General features: G+C 36.2%; 3 protein-coding genes and 1 long non-coding RNA gene across 9 annotated transcripts; 3 read left to right on the top strand and 1 right to left on the bottom strand.

The window, feature by feature from the left end:
* Positions 1-222: 222 nt before the first annotated feature.
* LOC129353261 (gastrula zinc finger protein XlCGF57.1-like) lies at positions 223-3193 on the top strand. The gene is made up of 2 exons (XM_055022532.1): positions 223-592; positions 1042-3193. The coding sequence occupies exons 1-2, from the start codon at positions 490-492 to the stop codon at positions 2523-2525; spliced, it is 1587 nt and encodes a 528-aa protein (XP_054878507.1). The 5' UTR covers positions 223-489; the 3' UTR covers positions 2526-3193.
* A 572-nt stretch (positions 3194-3765) lies between these two features.
* On the top strand, positions 3766-7205 carry LOC129353263 (gastrula zinc finger protein XlCGF8.2DB-like). Its single transcript, XM_055022534.1, has 2 exons — positions 3766-4068; positions 5455-7205. Exons 1-2 carry the CDS (start codon positions 4023-4025, stop codon positions 6537-6539), a joined length of 1131 nt encoding a protein of 376 aa, XP_054878509.1. The 5' UTR covers positions 3766-4022; the 3' UTR covers positions 6540-7205.
* Positions 7206-8084: 879 nt separating this feature from the next.
* LOC129353260 (zinc finger protein 260-like) lies at positions 8085-16735 on the top strand. 6 transcript variants are annotated; one of them, XR_008604996.1, is made up of 8 exons: positions 8085-8450; positions 8677-8813; positions 9035-9102; positions 9940-10092; positions 11061-11138; positions 11744-14115; positions 14312-14389; positions 15551-16735. XR_008604996.1 is itself a non-coding variant. In XM_055022531.1 (6 exons), exons 1-6 carry the CDS (start codon positions 8262-8264, stop codon positions 16510-16512), a joined length of 1560 nt encoding a protein of 519 aa, XP_054878506.1. In that variant the 5' UTR covers positions 8085-8261; the 3' UTR covers positions 16513-16735. The 6 variants fall into 6 exon arrangements, 2 of the variants coding, with proteins under 2 accessions (XP_054878506.1, XP_054878504.1); XR_008604995.1 differs by having other exon boundaries at positions 11741-14115; positions 14312-14362; XR_008604994.1 differs by having other exon boundaries at positions 11741-14115.
* A 5623-nt stretch (positions 16736-22358) lies between these two features.
* LOC129353325 (uncharacterized) lies at positions 22359-23313 on the bottom strand. The gene is made up of 3 exons (XR_008605005.1): positions 23275-23313; positions 22885-23095; positions 22359-22585 (listed from the first exon to the last, which is right to left on the bottom strand). It is a non-coding gene; the product is annotated as an uncharacterized LOC129353325 (long non-coding RNA).
* Positions 23314-26263: the final 2950 nt, after the last annotated feature.

Raw genomic sequence — 26263 nt, 5'->3', positions numbered from 1 at the left:
ACAGGTCATAAGAATGAATAAAGTGATAAAAAGAATGTCATTTTTAAGAGTCTGCATAAAATACGTAGTTTCAGCTGTTACTAGATACATTACATAACCACTGATCATTCTTTAGCACAAACTAAAACCAACCAAAATTACGAGAATATCTTCAGTCGTACTGCATCTAAATCTGAGCTCTTATTTTGAAGGGGCACTAGCCAAAACAAAGAATAGCGGAAGTGACTCCGTCGTTATCAGCAGCTACTTCTGTACTCAGTTTGTCCACGTATATCCCATTTAGAGGAAGTTGGTTTGACCAGGTAATGTGTCTAAAAGTAGGCCCTTCATTATTTTAAAGGTATTTTCATTATTTTTTGGCAGCAGCTAAGCTAATGTTAGCTTAGCATACTGAGCGACAGGACGGGACGTTGTCACAGCGACGCTTTACCAGTGATCAGGCTGCGTTCATGATGGAGTTTATGGAGAAGTTCCCCTGATTGTTTGAAGATGTCTGAGCTCCAGAGGAGGATGAACTTAGACACCGAGCAGCCAGAAACAGCAGAGGAAGGACCGACTGGAAGAAAATCTGGTCAATCTCCCCGACTTTCTGGTGAAGTCTCTGTTTTTTTCTCTTTATTTTTTCTCTTTTAATGTCTGATATCGACTTCAGGGGCAGCAAATAGTGGGTCATCTTTAAAACCAGGCCAATTCTATGCAGTCAAACAGGTGCAAAGTAATGTTTATGAATGACATTGTATTGGGTAAGTTTACCTTTACATTTTCTTATATATTTCCCAGTAAGTGAACCCATTTGTATCCACTCATCGTCCCTAAATAGTTATAAAGTCCTTTCACACAATACATTTAGGATTTTGCAATCTAAACCAAAAATGTTAGGGTAACACATTATTTGGCGGGTTGTGAATAAGACTGTCATGACACCGTCATAAACATGTAATAACGCCTGTCATTAACATGAGTAAGTCCTCATGAATATTTATGACTGTCATCATAAATAAATCATTCGGTAAATCATGACACTTTTAATATTTCCTGCAGGCATCCACCAGGTCAAAAAGGAAGTAGTTGCTGAGGAGAAGAAGTGGAGTCTCAAACCAGACCAGGAGAAGCAGAAACCTCCACAGATTAAAGAGGAACAGGAGGAGAATGATATTACAGCGTTAACGTTCAGTCCTGTTCACTTGAAGCATGAGGATGATGAAGGGAAACCCCAGCTCTCAGAGCTTCCTCACTGCAAGACCGAAGAGGACAGAGCTTCTGTTGGACCAGAACCAGATCAGTGCGTAGAATCAGACAATAAAGACAACACTCCAGATTCCTCTGAAACCGACGTCAGTGATGGAAACTGGGAGGAAAGCAGCAACTTATTGGATACAAACTCTGTTAGAAGTAATGAAGTGGATGGTCAATCAGCAAATGGTGAATTACACACCTGCGCAGAATGTGGCGGAAAGTTCAGCCACCAGATTTATTTATTAAGACACCAGAGAATCCACACAGGAGAAAAACCTTTCAGCTGCTCTTCTTGCCGACAGGCTTTTATATTAAAACACGCCTTAATAAAACATTTGGAAACTCACAGTGACGACAAGCCTTTCAGCTGCTCCATCTGTGGCCAGAACTTCAGGAGGAAGGGGTGGTTAACTCAGCACATGAGGAGACACACTGGAAGAAAACCTTACAGCTGCTCTATCTGTGACTGTTCTTTTGTGTGCAAGCGTGAATTAGCTGAGCACACAAGGACTCATAGTGGAGAGAAACCTTTCAGCTGCTCTGTCTGCAAGGCACCTTTTTCAAGTGAAAGAACTCTGGTGGTGCACTCAAAAATCCACAGTGGACAGAAACCACACAGCTGCCCTTATTGTCTGATAACTTTCAGAAGAAAAGACAGTTTGAAGCGACACTTAAGAACCCACAGCGGAGAGAAACCGTTCAGCTGCTCTGTCTGCAGACAAAACTTCAGCGTCAAGGAGAGCCTGAATCGGCACATGAGGCGTCACACAGGAGAAAAACCTTACAAGTGTTCTGTGTGTGAGGCCCGCTTTCAGCTAAAGCAAACTTTAGTGGAGCACATAAGAATTCATACCGGGGAGAAGCCGTTCAGCTGCTCTGTCTGTCAGGAAAGCTTCAGGAGAAAACAGGATTTTGTGAACCACGCAAAACTTCACAGCAAGACTACCTGCAAGTTGTGCGGCCAAAGCTTCGACAAAGCTGTTCGCTTGGCTCGGCACATGAGATTTCATGACAGTGAGAGAGCTTTTAGCTGTCCCATTTGCGCGGTGGCTTTCATCAGGAAGAATGCCTTAATCCAGCACATGAGAATCCACTCAGAGGAGAGACCGTTCAGCTGCTCCGTGTGCAAGGCCACCTTCAAAAGGAAGGACGGCTTGAAGCTGCACATGAGGGTTCACACCAGAGAAAAACCGTACAGCTGCAAGGGCTGCAACAAGAAGTTTACCCAGCTGTCCTGGTCCAAAACGCACCAGAAACGATGTCTAAGCTTACGCAGCAAGCTGAGATGATGTTGGCTTCCAAGCTAGAGATGAATCATGTGAATTAAAATTTCTCATAATGGCCTCTAACAGAGAGTTTCTGCAGTATGAAGGAGTAGGAAGGCCATGCTAAGATTTTTTTTTTTTAATTTGAAATAACAAAAGAACAACACCAGAATTACATTGTATTGGTATGGGAATAAACTCATAATAATATGAAGTTATATTGTATTGGTTGTGAAAAGAAAATATACTTTGATCAAATTATTATCAGCAGGATGACTTTAACAGGTTTGTGAAAACGACTTCATCTCCTGTAGAAAGTCTCTGTTGGCTCTCGGTTGTGTTTCAGATTAAAGCTCATCCTGCCTGGCCTCACAGTTTAGGCGGATGGATCACGTCTTCATAAGTTTGTAGTTGTGCCTTACTCTTGATTGGGATGTGAAATGTTGGGTGATTTCCATGGGATTTTTACATGTTCATACTAAGTATAATTAGGCTTCCTTCACATTCATCCACAACATTTGAACATTTTTCGATGTTTGTAGTTATGGCTGCTGCCTTTGAAGACAGAATCTCTGCACTCCAGGATCATCTCTAAATGAAAGAAACAGTTGATCTGTTGGAAGATGATTATTTTTATTCATTCTAAAGAATTACATTTAGATTAATTACATTTATCCTAAATCTGTGCTACATTAGCCTGTTATTTTTATTCTTTTAAATCAGTAATTGATTTAAACAGTTTTGATAATTTCATAAAAAAATACTTTTGTGTGCGATTGTTTTCTCACATCTCTTGTTTGTTTTTTAGATATATACCTTATTTCAAAACCATTTCCATTTTATAGTTTTGTGTGGTTTGTGTCCAACCTTGGAGCCAGTCCATTAATTAGCTGGTAGCTTTAAGTACTAAATACTAAAAAAATTAGCAATATTTTAAAAATGTAAAAGTAATTTTAAAATGCTAGTTTTAACAGTTTTTCCTCGGTGCAACATATGAATAACATTTTAAAAAAGAATGATACAAATAGTGTTAGAAATATTTGTTATGAATGGATTTTCTATATAAGAAAATATTTTTTTCATTAAAGAAAACTTATTAAATCTAAAAACTAAAATATATTTTGTTTCTTGGACACACTGGTGTTGGTCATTTGGAGAGCCTGTCTGGAGAAAAACCTTAACTCTGTCGTTGAAGTACTATTAATTTTGAACTTTTATTTTGAAGCCCACTGATGCCGGAAGTGTTTGTCTCCTAGCAGCAGAAGCTAACAGAACAACGTTTAGTTTCCTCCTGACAGTGCAGGGGAAATATCCTGGTTAACGTTGTTTTACTCCGTCACTTACACACACGTCTAAAGTCACAATGGCTTTAATTATCTTTGACAATTTTTGCTAAATTTTCTCCCGAAAGCAGCAGAAGCTCAGAGTGTTAGCTTAGCTTGTTCGCTAGCATCAGACTGAGTGTTTCTGATGGAGTTGAGTGAAAACCTCAGATGTTCAAAGCGTTGGAGAAACTAACAGATGGAGGAACCGACACACAGGCAGCGGATGGACTCTCAGTTGGATGGTGATTTAGCTCTTAAATTCTGCAGATGTTTAGCATTCAGAAACTAACCTGCAAAAACACAAGACAGGAGTGGACAAAATAATGATGCTTGTTTTAATTAAGCTGAAAGTGGTTTTATAAACAGTGACTGTCTGAGTCACAGCAGGATCTCTTTAACCAAGGCTACGATTGAAAAGATATATTTATATATATGTATCTTTTAAAAAATATATATAGATATACTAAAATATGCAAGTTCTTGCAGTATTTCCTTTTTTCATGTAATAATTTAATTTTCACTACAGAATGACACTTAAAAATAGTGTCACTGTGTTGACACAACTTTAAGCGACAATATTTTTAGATCCATTTTCTGCCCAGGCTGAAAATTTTTCTTTTTCTTTTTTCTTCCTTTTAATATATAATTTTCCATAAATAACATCACAGAAAATATATCATTCCTCTTACTGCAAAAGTTTTTCTTTAGATTAAAAATATAAATAAAATTGTGGATTTTTGAAATAACAAATTTACAATAGAATATATTCATAACAAAAATTAAAGTCAGTCTTTTTTTTAAAAGTCTGTGTGATATTTTTGGCTCTAAACGTATTTTATTTCGCTGGGCTGAGAGTAAAAATGGCTCTTTGTATTGTAAAGGCTGCAGGACCCTTACTTTAATTTATAAAAGTCACAAAAAACAACAACAAAACCAAAACAACATTTTCCTTTGCAAGTGATGAAATAAGAAATGCAAAATTACCACAAAATAAACAAAATACATCCTCACCCTTTAAGCTTTTCATAAGTTTAAACCAAATGTATAACCAATTTTAGGTAAAATTATTAATGATAATACAAATTCCTTTTATTTAATGTTCAGAATAGTATTTACCCTTTTAACTATAAAAACAACAACAGAAACTACTCGCTTGATCCTAATAAAAAGTTTACATCTGTTAGTTCTTATTAATATGTATTGTCTTTTTCATCATGAATGGCAGCTTGAGGTCATTTCTGGTAGTTAAAGAAAACTGGATGAGTCTGGGTCTTTAATCAGATGGTAAAGCTTCATGGAAAAAAAACATTCAGTTTCTATACATTTTTGGTTTCCTTTGCAGGAGCCTGAGATGACTGGAAGCTTTTAAACTAGGCAGCTTTTGAACCTTTTAGTTACAATACTCCTTTTGATATCATGCTGGCGTCAACCGACCAACTTATTTAATTAAGTTTCCTTTGTCTCTGGAGCTCTTATGTCCTCAAAACTTCGATGATTCATCTCCTTGTTGCGTTTATTGTTATTGCTGTAAAGCTTGTTATATTCTGGATTTGATCAATTGTCTTCCTTTGTATTTTTGTTTTATTTGTGAGATTCCTGTAACTTGCCTGTGTTTCTGTTTCCTGCAGACGTGCAGAAGGTGTTGGTTTTAAAAGAGGAGATTCCTGCTGAGGAGGAGAACTGGAGTCATAACCTTGACCAGAAACACTCAGAGATCAAAGAGGAACAGGAGGAGAATGAGATTACAGAGTTTATATTCAATCCTGTGAAGAGTGAAGATGATGAAGAGAAACCTGAGTTTCACTGCCAACCTGAGAACAGAGGCTCAGAATCAGGTCATGTAGATTCTTCTGAGACAGACGTCAGCGATGGAAACTGGGAGGAGAGCGGTGAAACTCCATCTCATTCACACTCTTTTGGGAACCATACATTTCCTGTAAGTGAGAAAGGCAAGCAGCTCCATGGTTGCAGTGAATGTGGGAAAACATTTAACCAAAAGTCGGATTTGTTGAGACACAACAGAGTTCACACTGGAGAGAAACCTTTCAGCTGCTCCATCTGCAACGCCTGTTTTACATGGAAACATGTGTTAGTGCAACACCTGAGGACACACAGTGGAGAAAAACCGTTCAGTTGCACTGTTTGTAGTCAGACATTTAGAAAGAAAGAAACTTTAACTTACCACATCAGGTGTCACAGTGACGAGAAACCTTTCAGCTGCTCTGTTTGTCTGCAAGCGTTCAGCAGGAAGGAGAGTATAAATCGGCACATGACGTGTCACAGCGAGGACAAACCTTTCAGCTGCTCCATCTGCGGACAAAAGTTCAAAAGGAAAGAAAGTGAAACCCGACATATGAGATGTCATTTGAAAGATAAACCTTTCAGCTGCTCCGTCTGTCACAGGAACTTCACATCCAGGAGATCCTTGAAAGAACACACTAAAATCCACTCAGAGAACAGACCCTTCAAATGTTCTGTCTGTGACGCCGCTTTTAAAAAAAAGAGAACGTTGTCAGAACACACAAGAATTCACGCGGGAGAAAAGCCTTGCAGCTGCCGGATCTGCGGCCAAAGCCTCAGTTCCAAGTCATACCTAACTGTTCACATGAGAAGTCACACAGGAGAGAAACCTTACAGCTGTTCTGTTTGCAAGGCCACTTTCAAATGGAAAAAAACCTTTGTAAGACACTCAAGGGTCCATTCAGGTTCATAATGAAATTCTTCAGAACGTTAGTGTTCATATTGGCAGCAGCTTGAATACATTAAAATACTTGAAGAAGTGTTATTTCCATATACCTTAGAGGAAATTTCTCTCTAAAACAAAAAAAAGATCATGTGAAGCACTTTGAACCGACTTGTTGCTGAAACGTCCTATTTAAAAAAACTTGACTTGTTTTAAAATTGGTGTTTTAGCAAAACGACAACCCCAAACATGTTATACAGATTTAAATGAGTGACCAATATTTTATATTAATATTTTTAATGTCTTTGAGATCAAAGCGGAGCCAAAGTCAGTTCTTTATTGGTGTTTGCAAAATTGTTGAATAAAGCTGATTATTATTATAATGTAATTAATATTTGCTCGGTTTATCACAGAGAAGTTAAATATTGTAAAACTTCCAGATTTGACAATAAATATGAAGAAAAATATTGACTGATGTTTATATGTCTTCCTGTGTGGACTGAGCCATTCATGTTTTTTATGTTTCATGTTTTGGTTTAGTTCAGAAAAGGCCGTTTTCCCAGTGGTTTGAGTGCTTGGAAATAAAAGCATCCATTCGTTTTCTGTATACCCTTGTCACTTTTAAATGGAAAAAAAAACCTTTGTAAAACACTCAGTGGTCCATTCAACTCAACAATAAAATCCTTCAGAATTTTAGTGTTCATGTTGGGATCAGGATAGAAGCAGTATGAGAGTTTTAATCTCTTTTCACAATGTGTTTACAAGTATCTCATCTGCAGGCACACTGGACCTTCTTATTCAAATCGATCATCTTATGAGTTTCTTATTTCCTGCCATTTTCAGGTTTGAGCTTATTGACTTGTTTTTTAACAACATTGTAGGAATAGACCAATAACTTGCTTGGTTAAGTTTTTCAAATAAGTTTTTATGATGTACAGAGGCAACATGTGTCAGAGAGCTAGCAAAGTGATCTTGACAGAATATCTCCAAAGAACTTTGCTTTTTGAGAAGAAAAGAAAAACGTTTGGATACAGAATTTTTTTTGGCTTCCTTTCCAAGTTGTTAAAAGTGACACCTAAATATGTTCATCAATCAATGATTTCAATCTGTTTACTATCACTTTGTCTATTAATACTCTAAAATAAAACATGAATTCCTCTGTATGCTGTGATTTGTGTAACAACTTGAGAAAATATGCTTCTAGTTATTATTAGAATGTTTAAAATTTCACCAAATTCTGATTAAGACTATATCATCCTCATTTTTGGTTATGTTTAAAGAGTTTTCTGAGACCTGTACTGTCACTTTAAAAGAGCGCATTGTTATGACGTCAGTGCTCTCGGTTAGCGCTAGGCTGCCTGAGACGAGGTAGTTTCCTTGTTCTTCGTTGAGCTCATGTTTTATGTAAATGTGACCACATGCAGTTGTTCGTGTTTGTTAAAACACAGATAGAAGTCACTTTGGTGACGTCACAAGTAGATTTCCCCCTAGTTTACAGCAGATGCTATGCTGCAGTAGTTATGGAGTAACTGTAGCATAGCATTTACTCCATAACTGTTGGAGTTATGGGGTAGATGCTAACAGAGATGCTAACCTTACCACAGGGGCCGCGTTTCATTGGCTGATGCCCGCTCTACGTAGTAGCGCGGCTCCCACGTGCGTGGCCGTCTCACAAACACAAGCTAATGTAGCCAGACTGCATTGTGGACTTGCAGACCGGCAGAAAGTTTTCGCAGCAACAATCGAAACGGAATGGTTCTTCATTGCCAGTGGGGTATCTGTACTGGTGACGTCAGGTATCGTGATCGTATTTGTGGTGGTAAAATTCACAGATTTCCAAAATCAGAAGCAGATTGTCTTGCTTGGATCAGAGCTTGTGCACGACCGCATGAGCAGCTCAACCTGAGTAGGATCAACAAGAACAAAGGAGTGTGTGCTGGTGTAAGTATTATTGATTTGCTTTCTTCCTGTTGAATGAATGGGGATATTTTGAGTGATTGTTTATCCATTTGAAACTCTGCTTTCCAGCTTCAGTAGTGTTGTGCATTTTGTTGTCTGATAAATGGAACATTTAGATTCAATTGAGTGGAATATTTTTTCAACAACTGTTTCACTATGTAGGATAAATATGTATTGCATTAAAAATATATTACAATTTATTTATTAGCATTTTGTCGGCGGGGATGGGCCAACAGCGTCCCATCCTTATCCCACACAAGCAGAAGGAGTGCACAAAGCAAGGCCTGCCCGAAAAAGAGCATCAGAAAGAGCGAGTAGACAAGACAGGATTGGAGCAGAGAACTTGTAAGTACACAATTACATACACACCTTTAACAGAGTTCTTATTTAAAGTTATTTTATTATTTATAATTTGTTGCAATTCACATTTTCCACAAACTTATGAACATCTAGTATCAATTTCATCTTACATCACATGATGCACGAAAAGAAACAGAATCACTTTTATTTCAATTATTTATAGGGATACCATCTAGATCACAGTGTATGTTCTGAATTATTTACAGGGATACTTACGATGCTGCGGTGAGCAATGACGCAGACAAAGGGATAGAGGTGCAAACAGATGAACAGTGTAAGTGAGCATAACCGGTTCCTTCAATTTTGATTGCCTACATGTTTTGCAAATAAGGCACATAATGATCTCAATAGAAAGCAGCGAAAACTTCTAACATGGATGACATAAACGGTGTGTCTGGCCACACTCTTTCTACATATAGATACTTGTGGATGAAAACAATAAAATCACAAAAATCACATCTTGTGATCATAAGTTGATCTTGAACCTGAGCATAGTACATGTGTGTCTTCTTCAGCTGAGCAGAGCCACTGGGTTGCATTTCTAAGCAAAAATTAGGTAGCATGCAGGCATCCACAATGGTGGAATTTTGAGCGGCATATGGAATTTTTATTTCTGTTATATCTGACTGGCCACCATCACATACTTTGCTGTCGGGTGAAGCAAGTAAGAAGGGAAAGCGATTACTGACCACGAAGCCACACTAGTGCTAGTGCCGGTTCTGATGAATCTGTAAATATTTAGATTTCCCTAAGGGCTCAATTCTTCGCCTGTAATCCAGTGAAGGGGCTAAAACCGAGTTAGCGTCAAAAATTATCTCTAAAAACTTGTCTGTGACCTTTGCTTTTCTGACCATGACCTTTTTTTTCCTTGCCTCAGACCACTCAAAACATTTAATCTGATCTCTGGTTTGAGCTTCAAGTTCCACAGGATCTTTACAAATATTAATGTCTTTCAACACTTTATATCTTTCTTGAAGATCCACTAGTGGGTTATTTGTGACACTGGTATTGCCACACTGTTGCATGACTGCTGTCATATCTGCCTTCCTTGTCTGAAACAAAAGAGACAAGAGCATTATCATATATATTTATATATTTGTTTTATTTTCAGGGATTTCGCCGCTGGATATGCTGGCACTGACTGCAGAGTTGGAAATGGCAAAATCAGAAATCATCCGCTTACAAGCAAAAGTGGAACATTTAGAAACAAACCTACAGAAAGAGAAGACGGCCGTACGGCAAGAACAGAAACGAAAACAATTTGGTATTGATACTGTTGCTGAAACTGAGAAGAATGGTAGAAAAAATCTGTGTGTATATTATACAGGACTTACATTAGTGCGTTTCTTGTCACTATTTACATTTCTCTTGCTAAGTAGGGAGTCTTTGAGTTATGATGGAAACAGAAATGATATTAGAGAAATGTCAGCAGAAAATGGGCTTTTTCAGAATATGTGCAGACTGAGACAAAACTTTGGTTTATCCGATCCAACAACGCACTTCGGCATTTCATAACAGTTAGCTGGTGTAGCATTTAACACTTGGATTGACATTATATATCTTAAGCTATGCACTGTTTCTATCTGGCCCCACAGACAAACTATAATAGACAACATACCAAAAGACTTCATAGCTAATTTCCCTACAACGTTAATTATTATTGATGGAACAGAATTAAAAACAGAATCCCCTGGGCCCATAGTGTGCAATGTCAACTGTATAGCGACTATAAGTCTACTACTCTCTTGTTTTTTTTATAGCAAATAAAAATAACAATAAAAATACAAATTTATTTCCATTTGTTCAGGCCTCTGCCAGCAAATATGGTGGTGCGGGTATTTTTGTCAATATAACAACGCAAAGCGTATAACGATGATACATGTCCAGGAACATTAGTATATACTCGACCGTTTATTCTGAAAGTCCATTCGACCCGGAAACTAACGCGAGCAAGTTTAGTTTCCTTTCTCTTCCGTTCGGTATGTTAAGTCACTTCGTTAATCTAGTATGATAGCTTTTCTATTAAAGTTTTTATTAATAGCTTCGATTATGTTTTTAGTGTTTGGTTTAAATGGTTTTAGCTGAATTTTCTCCCGCAAGTAGCACCGGGTCCGAGTGTTAGCTTAGCCCGTCAGCAGCACAGCGAGTCAGAGACACTTTGAGAGAAAATAAACCGTTTCTGACGGACTTTAAGGAGAGAAAATATTTTTCTCCGATTGTATGAAAACATAGGAAGTCCAAAGTGCTGGAGAAAGGAAAGGACGATGGAGGAGCCACCAGATGGTGTGCAGACCGACTCTCAGCTTTATGGTGATTATGTTCACATCTTTCCATAACTATATCATTTTAGGAACTATACCTTTGTTTACAATAATTATTTCACACCTTCAAACTAACACTTATTAAATCTAAGATATGTAAGCGAACGAGAAAAAAACAATATAGCAAAGAAGTTACCGAGCATCGTCACTCACTCACTATTTACATTAACCAAGTTCAAGCAAAATGTTTCACAATTTTTCTAGTCAGGAATCATTTTGAAACTCAAGTTGTATAATAACTTTTAACAGAACACGCTCACTACAGTTTCTCGAATAAGTTAAGATCACAATGTAACGACTGGTTTTATTTTCTACTGCTTGCGGAATATAGGAATCCTAAAAGTTATGGTAATTATATCTCTTAACATGATTTGTTCTTTCCTTGTATATGAATGAGTTATGCCAAATGTGTTTTAAAAAGCTACGTGAACATTGATAAGACTTTTGATAATTGTGCTTGTAGCATGTATTTCTCTTGGTGCAGTGCGGTGGTCATATTTTTCCCAAACAGTTTAGTATAATGATTTGTAGTTTTTACTGTCAAAGTTTGATAATGAACATAATATAACTTGTTTTTGTTTGCGCTTCTAGCAGATATCCAGCAAGTGTTGGTGGTCAAAGAGGAGATGGTTGTTGAGGAGGATGACTGGAGTCCCAGAGCAGACCAGGAGGACCAGAAGCCTCCTCAGATTAAAGAGGAAGAAGAAGAGAATGAGATCACAGAGTTAACTTTCAGTCCTCTTCATGTGAAGAATGAAGACGATGAAGAGATACCTCAGCTGTCAGAGCTTCTTCCCAGTCAGACTGAGGGGAACAGAGACTCTGTGGAATCAGATGATGACAAAATTTCAAATTGTTCTTCAGAGACGGACGTCAGTGATGGAAACTGGGAGGAAAGTGAAGCTCAGTCAAGTTTAGACTCTGTCAAAAATTACGCCATTCCTGTTGGTGATAGAAAATGTGGCAAAAGTAAAAAGTTACACATCTGTCCCGACTGCGGAAAAACATTCAGAAGCAGGCAAGGTTGGTTAGGACACCACAGAATTCACACCGGAGAAAATCCTTTCAGCTGCTCCATCTGCAACAAAACCTTTTCTTCAAAAGGAAACTTGCAAAAACATTCAAAGGTCCACACAGGGGAAAGACCATTCAAATGTTCTATCTGTGGCGTGGCTCTTAAAAGGAAAAACTCACTAATTGAACACACAAGAATCCACACTGGGGAGAAGCCATTTCATTGTTCTGTCTGTGGCCGAAGCTTTGGTTTCAGCTCGTATCTAAAAGTTCACATGAAGTGTCACTCTGAAGAAAAACCTTACAGCTGTTCTCTTTGTGCTGCTAGTTTCAAGAGGAAAAATACTTTATTGGCACATGTAAAAACCCATACTGGGGAGAAGGCTTACAGTTGCACAGTATGTGGAAAAATGTTCAAGTGGAAAGAAAGTGAAATCCGACATATGAGATCTCATACAAAAGAAAAACCATTCAGCTGTGCCATCTGTCAAAGGAACTTTCCTTCCAAGAGAACCTTGAAAGAACACGCTAAGATCCACTTAGAGAACAGACCTTTCAAATGTTCTGTCTGTGACGCTGCTTTTAAGAAAAAGAGAACGTTGTCAGAACACGTAAAAATCCACACGGGAAAAAAGCCTTGCAGTTGTCGGGTCTGTGGCCAGAATCTCAGTTCCAAATCATATTTAACTGTTCACATGAGAAGTCACACAGGAGAGAAACCTTACAGCTGTTCTGTCTGTAAGGCCACTTTCAAATGGAAGAAAACATTTTTGAAACACTCAAAAATCCATGCAGCTCAATAATGAAGTCTGTGAGAATGGACTAGTTATGTTGTTTTCAGGTTTAATACATCAAAATACTTGAAATGTTATTTCCATATACCTTAGGGGAATTTCCCCCAGAAATTATCATGTGAAGTCTTTGTACAGCCTTGTTGCTGAAATGTAATCTACAAATAAACTTGACGTGATTTAAAATTGATGTTTCATCAAGACACCTTTGTTCCAGAGCACCAAGATTAATGTTACAAATTCCAGAAGTTGATCAACTTCATGTTAAACATAATCAGTGTTTTATATTAATATTTTAAATGTCTTTATTGAGAGCACAGCGAAGCCAAAGTCAGTTCTTGATTTGTGTTGTTGAATATAGTTGATTCTGATTGTGATGTATCTAAATCTTTGTTTGATTTATCACAGGGAAGCTAAATGTTGAAACTTTTTCCAGATTTTTAATGAATGTGAAGGTGAATGGTGAACCAGGTCTTTGTCGCTTACAGAGTGAGATGTTTTCGTGTTTTAGTTTAGCATAGAATATGCAGTTTTCCCAGTGATTGTTGGTACATGCAAATGAAAGCTAGCATAAGAATTTTAATCACTTTCTAAACGACAGCTATTATGATTAAAATTAGTTTCTTACTTCCTGCCATTTTCAGATTTGACTTTATTTACTTATTTATAATGACACTGAATTATAAACAATGTCTATTCCTTATCCAACTTGCTTGGTTAAGTTTTTTCATAAGTTTTTATCATCTACAGAAGTAATAATTTGTTAAAGCATTAGCCAAGTGGCCTTAATAGAAAATGTCCAAAGAACTTTGCTTGTTTTAAAAGAAAAAGTTTGAACACAAACCTTCTTGGACTTTCTTTAAAATTTCAAATATTGTAAAACGTGACAAATATGTTTGTCAGTCAATGATTTCAACCTGTTCACCATTTACCATCACTTTGTCTTCTGATCTTTCCAAATAAGCCACGACTTCCTCAGTAATGTTGAGATTTATTTCGAGCTTTTATTATGAAGGCCAATCCGACCCGGTAACTAACGACCGGAAGTGACCTCCGACTGTCAACAGAAGCAACGCGGGCAAGTTTAGTTTCCTTTTTCCCTTCGGTGAATGACGTTACGTCGTTGAAAGTGTCCTACGAGTGTAATAGATTCTATTAAAGGTCATCATTAATCTCTTGTTTTTCGTGTTTTCTTAAATTATTTTTAGCTAAATTTCCTTCTAGAAGTAGCGGTGTTAGCTTAGCCCGTTAGCTGGACAGCAGCACAGCGAGTCAGAGACACTTTGAGAGAGAATAAATTGTTTCTGATGGACTTTAAGGAGATAAAATATTCTTCTGTGATTGTATGAAAACATAGGAAGTCCAGAGTGCTGGAGAAAGGAAAGGACGATGGAGGAGCCACCAGATGGTGAGCAGACCGACTCTCAGCTTTATGGTGATTATGTTTACGTCTTTCCATAACTGTAACATTTCTGGAACTATACCTTTTTTTCCAATGATAATTTTACACATTCAAACAAACTAACGTTAGTTAAATTCAAGTGAAAACAATACCGGAAAACCTAGGGCGAACAAGTTTGTGAACATTGTCCAACAATTACTGATTTATTTACATACCAAATTTAAATAAAATGCTTAACAATTTTTCTAGACAGTGATCAGTTTGAGTATTATACTTATGGTATTACAACACATTATAAGTTCTTATTCATTGATAGCATTATAGCATTATTATTTTAAAGAAATTGAGATAATGCATAATCTGCTTTTATTTAAAACAAAAGCAAGAATTGTTTCTATCGTTTCTAAAATGAAATGAATCCTGACAATTATGCAATTTTTTTTTCTTTTGACTTTTTACATGATTTGTTCTTAATTTATTTTATGCACAAGCACAAACAAGCTATAGCACAAATGCATGCTAGATTTAGCAATATTTTACAGAATATTGTAATTTTTGTTGTTTGGTTCTTTTTAGATAAAACAAATACCACAAGCTAATATTCTCTGCTTGATTTGTTGAAGTTAATTTAACAAACATAATGATTGTAGCTGGCCAAGTATCCGCTTAAAACATAATTACCCTGTTAAGATTGCTGAGCAGTGCTCTTAAAATAATTGATCTTAATTTTAGGCCTTAAAAATGTCCAACAAAGGAACAAATTGACTAGCACCCATTTCGCTCTTTATGTAAACAAACAGAAAAGGCAGTATTAAAACAGAAGTAAACATATTTTACTTCAGCATTTTAGTTTAAGGCCTTTTTTCACACCCCATGTTTATTTTTTATGGTTTAAAAGTAACAGAATGCTAGATGATAAAGAAACAAACTGCCACATTACACCTTTTTCCTATAAAATCAGTTTTATTTTTTTTCCCAAATTCAGTTGTATTTTTCTGCAGTGGAACATGTGGCTACAAAGTCTTCAGTAAATGTTTGTCGTTTGCTGTGGAATTTTAACAGCTGTAGTTTTTATTTGAGAATGAGATCACAATGTTAATTTTGTTTTTAGTCTCATTTATTGTCACATTTTGACAATAAACACAGTTTTCATTTCATACAAAAACTAATATATTTTGTTTGCGTTTCCTGCAGATGTCCAGCAAGTGTTGGTGGTCAAAGAGGAGCTGGTTGTTGAGGAGGACGACTGCAGTCCCAGAGAAGACCAGGAGGACCAGAAGCCTCCTCAGATTAAAGAGGAAGAGGAGGAGAATGAGATCACAGAGTTAACTTTCAATCCTGTTCATGTGAAGAATGAAGATGACAAAGAGATGCCTCCGCTATCAGAACTTCTTCCCAGTCAGACTGAGGGGAACAGAGACTCAGATGATGACAAAATTTCAAATTGTTCTTCAGAGACGGACGTCAGTGATGGAAACTGGGAGGAAAGGGAAGCTCAGTCAAGTTTAGACTCTGTAGATAATGACGGCGTTCCTATTGGTGATAGAAAATGTGGCAAAAGTAAAAAGTTACACATCTGTCCTGACTGCGGAAAAACATTCAGAAGCAGGCAAGGTTGGTTAGGACACCACAGAATACACACCGGAGAAAATCCTTTCAGCTGCTCCATCTGCAACAAAACCTTTTCTTCAAAAGGAAACTTGCAAAAACATTCAAAGGTCCACACAGGGGAAAGACCATTCAGATGTTCTCTATGTGGTACAGCTCTTAAAAGTAAAAATGCATTAATTGAACACACAAGAATCCACACTGGGGAGAAGCCATTCAGTTGCTCCGTTTGCGGCCGAAGCTTCAGTTTCAGGTCGTATTTAACTGTTCATATGAAGTGTCACTCTGAAGAAAAACCTTACAGCTGTTCTCTCTGTACAGCAGCTTTCAAAAGGAAAAATGTCTTATTGGCACATGTGAAAACTCACACTGGAGAAAAGCCTTACAGCTGCTCGGTCTGTGGGAAGAACTTTGCCCACTGTGTGAGTCTAACATGTCATATGAGAAGTCACACAGGAGAGAGACCTTACAGCTGCTCCGTTTGTAAGGCGACATTCAAGTGGAAAAATACATTCACACATCATATAAAAATCCATACTGATGACTAAGCTGCCAAAACTTGAGAGATAAGATTGTGTACCAGTCCTCAGTTCCAGGCTTTGAGGAACTTGGTTCAACACACCTCAATTAATTAATTTCTTAATTTGTGATGCATTTTATGGTATATTTTGCCTTTGAACTATCAGAATAGACAAGTAAGCATGTTTTTAGAGGATCTCTCAAATATTCACATGCGTTTTTGGTCCCTAATAAAAACCGGTTTCCACCATATTGGAATGGTTTTCATGTTGTGATGAGGTTGAACTCTTTGTACCTGGATTTAAACTGGACCTTTTGTGTTGTAAAGTGCCTTACATTTGTGAACTGGTGCCAAATTAAATTGATCCCTGTGCAGCAGAAGATTGGTGCAAAGTGGTGTTTTTTCTTGAATCCTCATAATTGTTTGGGGACTTTTAGATATTTTTGTTGCGATGATGATCCCAGCATTCTGATGCACTCAACATCGGTTTTTTAAGATGTCAAAAAAAAAAATTCTTTTTGCATAGAATAAAAATATATTGGAAAAAAAAATCCCAAAACGTTGAAGTGACAAGGCAGCATTTTTTTTACAGGCAAGACATTCCTGGCAAGTCGTTTCTTCAGTCGTTTGGCCTCCTGGTGGCGCCATAACTCCATGCATCAGATAATACCATAGGCAACATTTTTAAATATAAAAAAAGATAGAATATTGGTAAGGTTACTTTTGTGACAATAATTAACAGATATTTTTTATTTTTATGTAAATGTAAAAAGTATTTATTAAATTATTAGTAGTTATTAAAACTGAAAATTATATTTGATCTCATTTTATTTGTATCTGAGGTTCATGTCCCTCTCGTTCTCTGAATGTCTCCATTATGAAAATGTTTGCTTCCCTGCAAACTTTGCAGTCCATGCAAACTGCAAATACAAATCAAGAAGAAGAAAAAGTTGCACGTTGGCAATAGTGAGGTAAAAGTTAGCAACATGTTGGAGTTGATTCATTTTTGTCTCTGTGTTTCACCCAGAACCCGACCAGAACCCCTGAGTGTAAATTACCTTGAGAAATAATGAGATTTGGTTTGATATAAAAACAGGCTAAAATGCTGAAAAATAATGAAATGTTACAAGTCATACAAATGGATCAGACACAGAGTTACAGTCAGAGTCAGGCGCTGCTTATATGTCTGTTTATATATGACTGGTGGGAGTCACACACAAACATGGTTATGCAAGCTGCAGCGTGTGGGTGTAAGGAGATAAAAGAGGCTAAAAGAGATAAAGTAAAAGAGAGAATCCATAACTGTCATGTAGACGTTGCCTGGTGGTCGTGTCGGTCTGTCAGAGTAAAGAGACAGTCGCTGATTTTCAGACCTTTGCAGATGTAGATAAGATTGTTCTAATATAACATTTAATATATCAGTGTTACTGATCTCATAATGAAAGAAATTACAATATTCAGTACCCAAAACCAGGCAATTAAAATTCTTTATTTAGGCATCCTGATAGTTATACAGTTTTTAAAAAGTAAAAGAAAATACACTTATGATCATTGACTTTCATGGAATCTGCATTGTTGGTGTGAGAGTTATTACTAGGGATGCAACGAGCCCCTTTTTTTACTTCAGATACCAAGATCTGAGGTTTTACATTGGTCAATGTAAAAGAAAAACAGTGCTGAGTTGGCTTAAAATGTTTCCTTTTTTTAAAAATCACAGACATGAATATATTACAAGTTTGTTTCAGGACTCTGCACCAGTACAGCACATTTTAATAGCATCACAAGCTTGGTCAAGCATGTTTGACCAAGCTTACTAAAGAAACAACACAACTTTAATATACCCACTCAGTGCAACTAGGAGTAAAGCAGCCAATGTAAAATAGAAGAAGTAATAGAAACTGAAACAATAAATTTACTTAAATCGTAAAAGTAAACTCAAAAAAAACTTTTAAAACCTTTTAAAAACCTTCAGAAAGTTCAATTCGGAATGCTAAATATAATGTAAAGAAAATAATAAAGCAAGCTGTCGCTCACAGCACAAATCAGTCACATTGTCACCAATCTAGAACCTGATCTAGACTTTTTTTTCTATATTGCGACCGATGAATATAAAATTAGATTTGGGCATCTCTAGTTATTACAATAAACTCTATAGATGATCAACATATCTATAAATGATCCTAGATTGGAGAACTGTTTCCTATATCTAGACTTTGTGTTTCCTGCAGACGTCCAGCAGCTGATGGGGATCAAAGAGGAGGAGAAGTGGAGTCAGGTCTGGGAAGAATGATATAGATCCAGTTGTCAAGAAAGGTAAAAAGTTACACTGCTGCTCTGAGTGGGAAGACGTTCAGTCGTAGACCATATTTGTTTGAACACAAAAGAATCCACGCTGGAGAAAAACCCTACAGTTGCTCCATCTGTGACAAAAGCTTTATGTGGAAACAATCTTTGACACAACACATGAAGAAGCACAGTGGAGTAAGACCTTTCAGTTGTTTCATCTGTGATAAAACCTTCACATGGAATCACGCTTTGTCACTAATCATGAAGTGAGCACCGATTGTAAATGCCAGTTTGATACATTTGATCATTTTAAAGTGAAAAACAAACAACTGTTGGTCAGATTTAGCATTTCTCAGGCAGAGGGACACCTTTCTCACTGTTTTGAATTTGATTTCTTCTTGTATCTTTATTTTCCTGCATACTCACTTTTCACTGCTTTTCAGTGTTTTGAGGTTTTTGGTTTTGCCCATTTTTTTCCCATTTCTTTCAACACACCAGAGACTTAATTGATGAGCACACAATGACTTATTGGTAGTTTCTAAAATGAAGAGATAAACTACTGAAACTTTGAAACAGTTTGACATAAAGCATTTCAATAATCTGAGGTATAATTTGGGTATTTTCTTTATGAAATGTGAGACAACGCTAATATCAATAGGCTTTTTTTATTTATGGAAATGTTAATGACAGTAAAATCAAGTTTACAACGTAAAATTAAATTTTAAAAAGAGTTGATAAATATTGTTACAAGCTGTATTTTTTTGTGCCACTCAGGTGTTTTCATAAAGTTTTGTAAGAGTTTAAATCCCACCACCTTGACAGCACCATAAATATATTTACATTTTGCTAAGGCCTTGTTCACTCATAGCCAGGTCTTTATGAAAACAAATATCTCATCACATCAGTTTCAGAAAGGTTTGTATCCAAATGAACCAATAGGGGGCAGTGCAGTGCTGAGCTAAAACCCGTCAGCCAATCAGATTGCTTCAAAACAACCATGACTTCCTGTCAGGAATTAAACATGGCACCAGGTGTGGACAAAACTACTTTAAAAATAGACTTTTAGAATATAAAGTTAAAACAATGTCTATTGGGAATCAGATCAAAGAAAACAAGTTATGTTGGTGGATTATTGGACGGCACCAACATAACATCCTAATAAAGACCCTAAATCTTTATTTCTGACACACAAACACAAATGTGGAGTTTTCTCAGATTTCCACATTTAGTCTTAATGTATCATTTTCCCATGTATCTGGTTCTGAGTGGACCAGGCCTAAGAAACATGAACAAAGATTAGTTATTACTTTTTCCTGTTTGCTTTTTTAAAGTGTGGGTTTATAAATAAGAGACCCAGAGCTGCTTTTGCATCGTTTCCACCGATATTTCATCTCTTAAGTGTCTCTACTACAAACATACGCCACATATTTGATAAAACTTTTAAATTTGTCTAAGAAAGGACAAATCTAAACATTTTTGTAACCTTTAGCTATTCTTGGCTGCTGCAGTGAGAACTGTACATTAATTCAGGTGTTGTTTGTCACAACTCAATGATAATCAGTTATTTACATGTGGTATGGTCATTAGCATGAGATAACATTCTCTCAGATTATCCTAATCCAAGACTTTGTAATCCCTACCACTATTAAAGGACTTTACCAATGACAGAAAATGGGTTTTAATCTTATTCCTCTAAGGTTCAGCAACAAAATTATAAATAAATAAATGATTCATACAAGTCAAAATTAGAAGTGAAATAGTCAAACTAAGCCACCTTAAAATGTGTTAATGAATAATGACAGTTTATCAACCTGTAGAAAGACAGTCAGAAACAGAACTTCATGTCTCACAAGTAATAATTAAAGGTGTAATCTGAAGCATCAGCAGTGAATAAAAATCCTCCAAAGTAATCAGAAGAACTTGTCAAATTACATTAAACCAGAATTCTAAATAAAAATGACAAAGATCATATTATCAGATTACACACCCAGGTAATCTTGGCAGATGAAAGGCAAACGCTTATGGCAGTTTTCATCCACCAGCTTCAATTCACCCCTGACCAAGGCAACCTTTCCACAGTGGTTGTTCAGAGGGTCAACAGGATGGTTGATAATCTCAGTTTTCTTCTGAGACGTCCAAATCCACTCTGGATTGGTCCCAAAGATGGATCTCTCCAGGCCGACCCAGGCACCGTTCTGCAGTTCTGCATTATTTTTCAGGATCGTAGTCACTGCTTCACAAACTGTTTGGTCGGTAATTTCAACCAAAGTGGAACGTAATCTGCAGAATTGTAAAGCTTCAATCCAAGTTTGTTTGTTGGTCATTGGAAATATCCTTTAAAAACAGACAAAAAGATTAGTCATATATCTTAATCACTTTGCATGGAGATATAAGTAGTCAATGAAATGGTAATCTTTGTCCAGAGGGTCTGGGGTCTGAGCTGTGAGAAATGATTGCTTCCTGGACTGTGGGCTGTGATGAAGTTTTAAATCTTAATCACTAATGTTTGTCCATGACGCATGTATTGCACCAATTCAATGCAAGTTTATTGGAGGTTAAAATTGGACCTCTGTCTCTTTAAGAAGCTAATCCCGACACTCTGCCTTCAGCATGTCATCACAGCAGTACTCCTCCATTAAGCCTTTAACAGCCTTTCTGAGCAGCGTTGGATAAGAAGCAGCTCCTATGATGAGCTCTGCAGATTTTCAGTTCCACCAGGTGTTTGCTAATTGCTGCTGCCACTAGTCTGGAGGAGCTGAGTGGGAGAAGAATGGGGGAAGGATTAAGTGATTGTTCATTATCAGAACCTCTGCAGAACTTTCTGATATGCTGAGGAAGTTAGACTATTTGAATCAGCTGTGTTGTAAGAATGTGATCTGGACAACCATTCATTAGAGAATTGTTTACTCAGTTTTAAAAATATATGTTGCTGTGAAAAACTCCAAAATATATTGGCAAAATATTTTGGAGTTTTTCTAAAATTGATTTCTGTCAAAGTTTTGCAAACATAATAATTTTACATGGTGAAAATGGAAAATAGATTATGAGATAAAACATTGTAACTTTCAGGGTGTCAAAACATTCGTTTTATCTTTTTCCTCAGTCGGGCTGCAAATATAACTTTAAAATGTGAACCAAGATGTAAAATAACAGAATTTATTTTAGAAACATCTCACTTAACTTGGCTACTGTAGGATCACTTTGTTTTTCAAAAGATACTAATTTAAGAGTTGCAGGACAATTTCAACACTTTGAAATACTTACCCGTTTGAACAGTGAAAAATTCACATTTAGAATCATGTAGCTTATCTTATAAGATCGATCAGTTTGTGAAGAAATGGAGATCTGACTGTGGAAGAAAAATATTTTCTTGAAACAAGATCAAAAACAATTGTGTAAATATTAGTTTATATTACACAGAGATGTCCAAACATTTTTGCCACAGTGGCCAAAACTATAAAAAGAAAAGTAATACAAGGCACAAATTTTATCTAAAATTAGATTTATTTAAATGCAAAACATGTTTAATAAAAGATTAGCAATTTGTGATTTATATCTTTGTCTCCATCTATTTTGGAAGAGCTCATCTTAGTGGAAATCCCAATTGTCATCTTTTAGATTGTATTTGCTTGAACCGCCTGGGCTAGTAAACCAAATGCACTTGGGAAACTTTGGAGGCACAAATTGTTCTGTAGGTCAAACTGACCCCAGACCACAGCTTAGAGATCACAGATACAGAACTTACTTGTTATTACAGGGGGATTTTTCAGAATCTTTTAAAAGATTTTTGCAATTCATGTTCAAGCAACGGTTTTCTGAAAATCAAAATCACAGAAAGTTGTTAAGGACATATCTGAACTTTGAAAAAGTTCAGAAACCTATTCTTTGACGTGTGTATCCAAACTTTATTTCTCATAAAAATGCGATTTCAGTTATAAATCGCATTTATAACTGAACGCTCTTACAGTTAGAGTATAACTGTTGGTTATACTCTATAATGTATAACCAACAGTTCTATAATGTAGAACTGTTGGTTATACATTATAGAGTAATTTTCCTATTTAGCAGCTCAAAAACATCAAAGAAAATTTTGCAGGACACTGAAGGAACAAACCTGAACGTGAGAGTATAAACTGAAATGAATCTGTGTTTTTAGAACATCTGAAGGACATATTCAGATGATCATTATCTCCACTGCACTGAAGCTCCCAAGCCTTGTTGTTGCATTTAATTGTCAATATTGTGGGTGATCCATTAAGAGTGCAGTTACTTTCATGACTGAAGTCGTTTTCTCTTGCTCTTTGTATTTCCACAGATCAGCAGGGCTGCCGGAAACAACAGAAAACAATACAGCAAACAAAATGCTTAATTTCCATTGGTTCAGGATCGTAGTCACTGCAGTAAACAAATGGAGAAACTGAGATTCTACAGAAAATAGACGCATAAATTAGTTAGTAAAAATAATATAAATGCATGTTCAGCATTGGATTATTTAAAAACTTACGCAGCAGCAGTGAGAGATAAATCAGATGCTTCATCGTCTGTAACATATAAAAGATGAGATTAAGATTAACAAAGGAAACGTTGTTTCTAATTTAAGATAGAAGTAAAATTACTTATGAAGAAAAGGTTTCATAGCTATAAGCCACTGATTTCACACTGTCAAACTTCATGACATCACTGTCTGTATCATGTTACTTTGGTAGTCAAATATCCTCACAGTATAACTTCAACTCTGAACTTATTAAATCTTATGGAAACTTTGAGGAATTTTCAAAACTATTTATTTTGTTTGTTCCTCAATTGGCAGAATTTAAATTACAGCAAAACTGTTATTACAAATAGAATGTTGAATTTAGTTTTACAAAACAAAAAAACAATGCCTTACTTAAAACAAATGAATGTTTTCTACATACAGGATTAATGAAAACACATAAATAATCTAGTTAATTCTTGGGTTTCTCATAAACGTACCTTTCTGATGAGAATTTGCTGTTTGTGTCCAAAATGTGAAAGCGACAACCAGGAGTTTGGATTTTATGAAGCTCCTTTTCCTCCTCTCATAAACACACCCACACCTGAATGCTGCTGGACGATAAACAAAAAAATAAACTCGGGATCGGGGAAAACACCTTTTCACATCCCTGTATTTTTGTAATATTCTCTTCCTTGTTTTAGATAAGAATCCCTTGTTTCCAGAAGTCTTATGCAAATCCATATTCCACTGAAGTTCAAGTTTTGTTTAGAATATGAAGCAAAAGTATATGTGTGTGTGTGTGTGTGTGTGTGTGTGTGTGTGTGTGTGTGTGTGTGTGTGTGTGCGCGCACTTTTACATAGAGATGAAGGTAGAATTACGGTGTTTTAGAATCCAAGCTGGTGAGAGATTTTGGTGCTGCGTTTTACAGGTTAACGGCTATTTTGACAATATTTTACGATTATATTTTATCTCCATAATATTTATATTTGTTTTGTAATTCTTTGTATTGATTTAGTTCAAACTGTAAACTGACACAAACTGTAATTGTAAAAAACAACATCAAAACTTAAAAGTAAAGATGTGTCTTGAAACGTCTGACTTTTGGATAAAACTTGTTCATAACTGACTGTTGGATAAAAACCAGGATGTCACCATGGCGATTTCTCTGCTCATACCAGAATAAATGATCTGAAGAATTGTTAAAAGATAAACTGTTTTATTGCTTCCTTATTCAGAGATGGCTGCACCATTTAAGAAACAAACTAACTGGATCAATTAAAGTCATTTTCAATCTAAATCTGCAGTTTCCTGATTTCCATTTGGATTAAAGTTGGGTGCTTTATTGGCCATCAGTTAGCGATATACGTTTTAGCTGATACTCATTTGCATTGACAATGGGAAGATTTCTAAACACTTGGGTATAGAGAAAGATTCCTGGACTTTCTACCATTTTGCAACTTCATTTTGTCAGATTTTAATTCTACCTTATCACACACACTTTGGTCTACTGGCTAATTTGTTTCCTTTCTTTCTCTATGTATTTCTTTTGATTTTTACTCATATCTAATGTGAATTTGATGTAATTAGGACCATTAGAAATGGATCTACTGTAGAAAACATTGTTAGGAGTGAGTACTTTTGTGCAACAGTATTTTATGCACCAATGTTTTTCTATATTGTGGAGATCCTAAAAAACAAAAACAGCAAACCTGAATATTATTTAAACAGTAAGAAAAAATGAAAGTAAAACTGACATCAGACTGGACTCAAAGTGAAATTGCTCTTACTTTGGCAAATATGGAAAACAAAACAAGCAAACAAGGTTGAGAACCTACAAAAACACAAACATAATTATTTAACAGACAAACTCCATTTTGTGTTTCTCTTTTATTTCTGCAAGTCTTCAGATATAGTAACTCAACATTATTTCACAACATTGAGGAACTGAATTATTATTTTCAGTGTTAACAACAAAACAGGTTATGCACTTATAATTTAATTTAGTTTGTAGTTTTTAAACTTTGAATCAAATGGAATCTAAATGGAAACTACAAAAAGCTGCAGGAAACTTTATTAACTTGTTTCACTTTCATGGTTACCAATTCCAGTCATCAGACGGTGGCACCAATATATTTGCATATTGACCAGGAAATTATTTGATGAAGGCATGAAAACCAGAAAGAATTTTTTTTCTCTTTTCAACAATAAGCTGTAAGTAGTTTACGTTTTAACAAAAAATCATTAAATTAATCATATAATAAAAATAAAAGAGCATATAAACAATGTTTCATCTGTCAATACAGCAACAAAACTTCTTCAATGCAGTGAAGAATCATTTCTCCATCAGTTTGGTCCAATAATTTGAGTATATTCATATTAATGTCACATCCAAACTGAAGTACAATGATGTCTGTGTCAAAAAGTTTGTTTATCAAATTTTTGACCGACTGACGGGTCTGTATTAATTAAATATTAACTTTTATGTATCAGCGTATCTGTGTGTGAACACTGTCACTTTGTTCATAAGCAAAATTTATACGGAAGTTGAAAGTAATATAAATTTTAAATGCAAAGTTTAGTTGGCTTCTCAAAGAATGAAAGTGTTGTAAAACTTGAATAAACATTTAGTAAGCTGCCAGGAATCCACTGTGTGTGTGTGTGTGTGTGTGTGTGTGTGTGTGTGTGTGTGTGTGTGTGTGTGTGTGTGTGTGTGTGTGTGTGTGCATGTGTGCGTACGTGTGTGTGTGTGTGTGTGTGTGTGTGTGTGTGTGCGTGCGTGTGCGTGTGTGTGTGTGTGTGTGTGGCTACTCTTCTTCCAGCATCCATACTTTAGATCTCCACCAGGGGGAGATCTAAAGGTGGAGCAGTGGAAAGCTGCAGGACTGATTTTCTGCAGGTGAATTTCTATGCACCTGCATCTCATCTGATTCGCTACCTGGAGATTTAGAGGAACTGGTTTCCAGTTATTCAAAGCCTCGGTGTTAACCCATGTGGTAACTCCAAGCTTCCACTCCA

This window comes from Poeciliopsis prolifica, unplaced genomic scaffold (genome assembly GCF_027474105.1).
Source record: "Poeciliopsis prolifica strain line A6 unplaced genomic scaffold, Auburn_PproV2 SCAFFOLD087, whole genome shotgun sequence".
NCBI lineage: Eukaryota > Metazoa > Chordata > Actinopteri > Cyprinodontiformes > Poeciliidae > Poeciliopsis > Poeciliopsis prolifica.
This window is presented reverse-complemented; position numbering and strand designations above follow the sequence as displayed.

Coding starts and splice junctions, on each gene's coding strand:
- LOC129353261 (XM_055022532.1), top strand. CDS start 490: ATGTCTGAGCTCCAGAGGAGGATGAACTTAGACACCGAGCAGCCAGAA. Junction 593..1,041: donor TCAATCTCCCCGACTTTCTG/GTGAAGTCTCTG, acceptor TATTTCCTGCAG/GCATCCACCAGGTCAAAAAG.
- LOC129353263 (XM_055022534.1), top strand. CDS start 4,023: ATGGAGGAACCGACACACAGGCAGCGGATGGACTCTCAGTTGGATG. Junction 4,069..5,454: donor GATGGACTCTCAGTTGGATG/GTGATTTAGCTC, acceptor TGTTTCCTGCAG/ACGTGCAGAAGGTGTTGGTT.
- LOC129353260 (XM_055022529.1), top strand. CDS start 8,262: ATGGTTCTTCATTGCCAGTGGGGTATCTGTACTGGTGACGTCAGGTAT. Junction 8,814..9,034: donor AGGATTGGAGCAGAGAACTT/GTAAGTACACAA, acceptor AATTATTTACAG/GGATACTTACGATGCTGCGG. Junction 10,093..14,311: donor ACAGAAACGAAAACAATTTG/GTATTGATACTG, acceptor ATGAAAACATAG/GAAGTCCAGAGTGCTGGAGA.